Genomic DNA, 4,786 nt, shown 5'->3' with positions numbered 1-4,786 from the left:
GGGTTCAGGACGAATTTTGCCAACCCGTTTGATGGATTATTCTATGCTACACCTGGAGTACTTCTTTCCATAATTTGGTCAAATATCAACCATTGGATCATCAATACATATGTCAATTTCCATACAAATATAGGGGTCCCTCGTAATCTAATGATATTGAAATAGGGGGAGAAACACTCCCGGTGTAGCATAGACTAACCCCCGTTTGATCGGGTTTTAACCCGCCCCATACGGAACTGGTTTCACACGAAATCGAGTTTAAATCCGACCCATTAACATCCCTACTTATAAACTGTTTTTAGATGAGCTTAGGCCCAAACATTAGTAGAACTTTTAGGCCCAAACATTAGTAGAACTTTTGGAAATTACATCGATCAAATTTCCTTTATGAAAAAAAATATATATTTTCCGATATATATGAAACATTTTCGAACAAAATTATATTGCAGACTTTGAACTCATTTATCTTGGGACCGAAGCGACGGGGTAAAAGTAAAACCATATAAATACTCTCAGGGCTTCCACGAGAAACTAGATATTTTTTCGCAGCACTTCAACTGCAATCATCAATGTCGGAAGAGACTTCAACTAGTGCGAGCGCCGCTGCCGTGGCGTCGGCGGGGGATTTGTTCTGGTCTAAAGCCACCGGAAATCCTTCTGTAGACGTATCCGCGCCATCTAATACGCCGGAGATTCATTTTTCATCCGGAAACCCTAGAATCGAAGAAACCAGAGGCCTCATGCATCTGTACCGCGACGCCGCCGCTCCTTCCTCTTTCAGTCTCCCTGTAAAATAACTTGACTTGATTTTTATTTCATTGAATTACCGCCTAGTAATAGTAGTTAAGAAATCTATATATGATATTTTCGAACTTGAATTTTTATTCCTGTCTCTCCAATGAGTTGAGCGATTCAGTTTTCTGTTAATATAAATACGCGATCCGGGCATAACCAATTTTATTGCTGCTGAACGTTCGCGAAAAGAAGGTTTCAATTTGTTAATTAAACTGTTGGCTACGAAAAAATGATTATATATCATATGACCAAAAAATGACCGGTAACTTGGATAACATACACTTGATACGTGTAAACATGATTATAGTATCTATGTTTGTTTGAATGATTCTTTTATTTTATTTAAACTATTAAATACATTGCTCGTGTGTGTGTTTAGGATGATCGGAAGCCGCTTGTTTGCGTTCTAGGGGTGCCTAATCACATGACATATTCAGACTTTTGTAAGTTCTGTGGTTCATTCATTCAGCACATGTTGGAAATGCGAACTGTCAGGTCGATACACGAACTTTGTAGCAGCTAGTTTAATATCCCACTCTGTAGAATTGATTTTTCTTACATATGAAAGTTTAGGACTGAGGGGTTGGAGGATCGCTACAGTATTTTAATCCGGCTTGATGATCAAAATTCAGCTGATTCATTTTACAAACATTTCAACGGCAAATGCTTTTCATCGCTTGAGGTATTTTTTCTTTATCTTGTTATTTGCCATCTGAATTATTACAACTTTTATGCAGAAATGCAGTTCTTATTTATTGCTCTATATGCTTCACTCTGAACACAGGAGGAGGCCTGCCACGTGTATTTTACTGCAGATATACAGTATACTGGATCTATCGAGCACTCACAGCCTTCCACCGGAAGCTCGGGGGAACAGCCCTCTTGTCCAGTTTGTCTTGGTACTGCATGTTAGATGTCAGTTGTGATACATTCTGTTCTGGACTAACTTTTGTAACATTAGAAATATGCAACTTATGATATGCAGAGGTTATTGCTTTTTTCGCTTTTCCAATCACCAAAGCTTGCGATAGTTTTCATTGTTGGTGGAACCTTGATTGTCATAGCTGAAACAACATTGTTGCTTTCATCAACTCAAGATTTGCACGATAAGAATAAAAATATAGGGTACTAAAAAACGAGTTGATAAGCTGTTGATATTTGTTATGAACTGGGTTACAAGTGTTTGAGCTTTGTTAGTCTTCTGTTCTATATCTTTCCCCGTGTAACACTGATGGTTTTATTCTACAGTTCAAAGAAAAATTGAACTGCTTATATTTTTCAAATTAGTTGCCTATTGCAGAGAAATTAGACCAAGATTCAGGTGGAATTCTTACTACTATCTGCAATCACTCCTTTCACTGCTCTTGTATTTCTAGTTGGACAGATTCTTCCTGCCCGGTAGGTATTGTTTCATCACTTTTGGAATTATGTCAGCTATGGTGAAGGCTACCCAAGGTACATTACTGATGACATCGATTATCTAGGTATGTCGTTACTGCCAGCAACAGCCTGAAAAATCAATTTGTTATGTTTGCCAAACCACAGACAACCTCTGGATGTGTGTTATTTGTGGGTTTGTAGGTTGTGGGAGGTAAAAAAATTGGTCTGCCCTATCTGCGTTTCATAATAATTCCTTATTTATCTTGAATTATTGTGGATTAATGATTGCTAAAACAGAGGAAATACATATTTGGTTTCTAAGTATGTAATTTGGGGTAGGTACAAGGATGGACATGCTGTCAGCCATTGGAAAGAAACACAGCATTGCTATTCCCTTGAACTGGAAACTCAAAGGGTGTGGGACTATGTTGGAGACAACTATGTTCATCGTTTGATCCAATCTAAAACTGATGGAAAGTTGGTTGCGCTGAACAGCCATTGCACACATAAAGATGATGGGTGTGGTGATTGTTTGGGATATGGTGACACTGTTCCAGACGGTGAAATTGAATCTGTACATTTTTAACTTGCTGTGTTTCTTCTCCCACCGGCAAATGCTTTGATCCATTATTAATCCTCAAAGTTGTATTTGTTCCTCCATTCATTATTTTTAACCTTTTTTCCCTACAGATAGTGAATGAGTACAATGAGCTTCTTACTTCTCAACTCGAAAATCAGAAAACTGTTAGTTCCTCTGTCTATTATCATAATTTGATGTTGATGGTATGTTTGGTTATTATGAAGTATTCTATACTTTGGATACAGTATTTTGAGTCTTTACTGCAAGAAGTTGGAGAAGACACTGAAAGAGAATCTTCTGCTGCTGTCGAGAAAGCTTTGAGTCAAAATCCAAAGTTGCTGAAACTACAGGCCAAGTTAGACAAATTATCCGAAGAAAAGAAATTTCTTGATGATGTGACTAACTTTTTGATACCTTTTCACTCGTTAATTTAGTAGCATTGGCACAACGGTCTCCAAAATAATTGAAAATGCAAAGAAGATATGGTCTGACATGAGTTATTTTACTTTATTTTGAGACTTAGATCATATTTACTTTTGCAGATCAATGACAATCTTTTGAGGAACCAGAGCATATGGGAATCAAAGATAGATAATATTGAAGAAAGGTAACACTCTTCAGCTAGGGGTCTGGGCAAACAATGATTTCCCTACATTTTGTCACCTTTTCTGGATACTGTTAGATTTCCTGATCCCAGCAATTCAACTGAATTTGTAAGGTCCAGCATAATCTTGTTGTGACTTTGGCCTGGATGAAATGTAGGCTCCCTTTATCTTAGAAATCACCAACCTTCACTTCTACCTCTGTGGTGCTTTAATTGCATACTTTGTTTTTTTTGTTCTCTAGAAACATCTCTAAATTGAGCTAGCAGCAAGAGATCTATTAGAAATACGCTGGATCTAAAACCTCCTCTTTTAAGTTCTTTTTTTTTTCCCCAATTTGAAGGGTTTGTGCCAGCTTTGCATTTCATATGGTCTCGTTCCATTAGTGTCGTGACATAAATTTTTTATAAGCAACAATTAATTCAATGCACGTATTGTGCAAAAACTTTTAACTTAAACGAAGTGTTACAAACAGTTTACTAATTTACATTTAAGGTGTTTGTACCATTTTGAGCATCCAACTATCTTAGAAGCTTCAATTGTTCTCATTCCAAGCTATTCGTAATATCCTCATTACTAATTCGAATACATGATAGATTTGTGTGGTCGAATCTTTAGTTTGGAACCAGTCCTGTTATATGATGACTGGCGTTAATTTGTCTATTTGGAGCTTTTTCTGAAGTCTTGACTTTTCTGGATGCTAGGGAGAACAAACTTCTGAAACTCAAGGAAAAGAAAATTGAAGAGTTGGAGGAACAGGTAATGCCAAATACATTTTCTTACCCAACATATGGCTCATGATCTGCATTTCAAATTTTCTGCTATATTGTGGGGCATTGCCACATTGAATGGGCTTTGGCCATGTGTTGTTTCGTGGTTTACCGGTTTTGGTCACCGGAAAATTTTGTAAACATTATTCCCAACAAAATCTGCAAACGCTGCCGTTCTATGTATGGTGTCACCGACTTTTACAAGTATGTGCAGCTAAGAACTTTGATGGAATCCTTAGAGGCTGCGGACGCTGAAGAGCAAAAGAGTACAGAACCACATCCAACAACTCAAACTGAGCTCAAGGATGGAAGTGTTCCCCGACCTATAGACTCGTCCACGAAAGGAGCCGCAAAAAAGACTGCCCGGGGAAAAAGCAAGGGATGAGCGGAGGCCGCTTATTACTTTTGGAGCTTCTGGGGACTGGGATCATGCTACTGCTGAATAACTGAAGGTTTTGTTCATAGATTTGTGGGAGATACATTGATGATGCTCGAATAGAATCTTGAATGCATGCGCGCATTCTTTTTGCGGAATATGGGTTTACATCGGGAGTGGCTTGATATGATCCGGTGGTTCCTTGTTTGGTCCACTTCTCACTTTGTGCAATAATACTTGTTAACAAAATACTAATTGATTGTATTTTTAAAAATCTTACAAT

At 37.8% G+C, this 4,786-nt stretch overlaps 1 protein-coding gene across 1 annotated transcript; it reads left to right on the top strand.

Moving 5' to 3' along the window:
• The first annotated feature begins 462 nt into the window (after positions 1-462).
• On the top strand, positions 463-4,786 carry LOC140875631 (BRAP2 RING ZnF UBP domain-containing protein 2). The gene is made up of 12 exons (XM_073279363.1): positions 463-788; positions 1,175-1,290; positions 1,369-1,477; positions 1,580-1,694; positions 2,096-2,193; positions 2,280-2,386; positions 2,515-2,749; positions 2,866-2,919; positions 3,001-3,150; positions 3,298-3,362; positions 4,062-4,116; positions 4,342-4,786. Exons 1-12 carry the CDS (start codon positions 570-572, stop codon positions 4,510-4,512), a joined length of 1,494 nt encoding a protein of 497 aa, XP_073135464.1. The 5' UTR covers positions 463-569; the 3' UTR covers positions 4,513-4,786.

The sequence above is a fragment of the Henckelia pumila genome, chromosome 1, assembly GCF_033568475.1.
Source record: "Henckelia pumila isolate YLH828 chromosome 1, ASM3356847v2, whole genome shotgun sequence".
Classification (NCBI taxonomy): domain Eukaryota; kingdom Viridiplantae; phylum Streptophyta; class Magnoliopsida; order Lamiales; family Gesneriaceae; genus Henckelia; species Henckelia pumila.
This window is presented reverse-complemented; position numbering and strand designations above follow the sequence as displayed.

What these genes read in the sequence shown, in the direction of transcription:
- LOC140875631 (XM_073279363.1), top strand. Translation starts at nt 570, where the DNA reads ATGTCGGAAGAGACTTCAACTAGTGCGAGCGCCGCTGCCGTGGCGTCG. An exon ending in CTTCCTCTTTCAGTCTCCCT is followed by an intron (nt 789 to 1,174) that starts GTAAAATAACTT and finishes GTGTGTGTTTAG; the next exon opens with GATGATCGGAAGCCGCTTGT. An exon ending in GGACAGATTCTTCCTGCCCG is followed by an intron (nt 2,194 to 2,279) that starts GTAGGTATTGTT and finishes TCGATTATCTAG; the next exon opens with GTATGTCGTTACTGCCAGCA.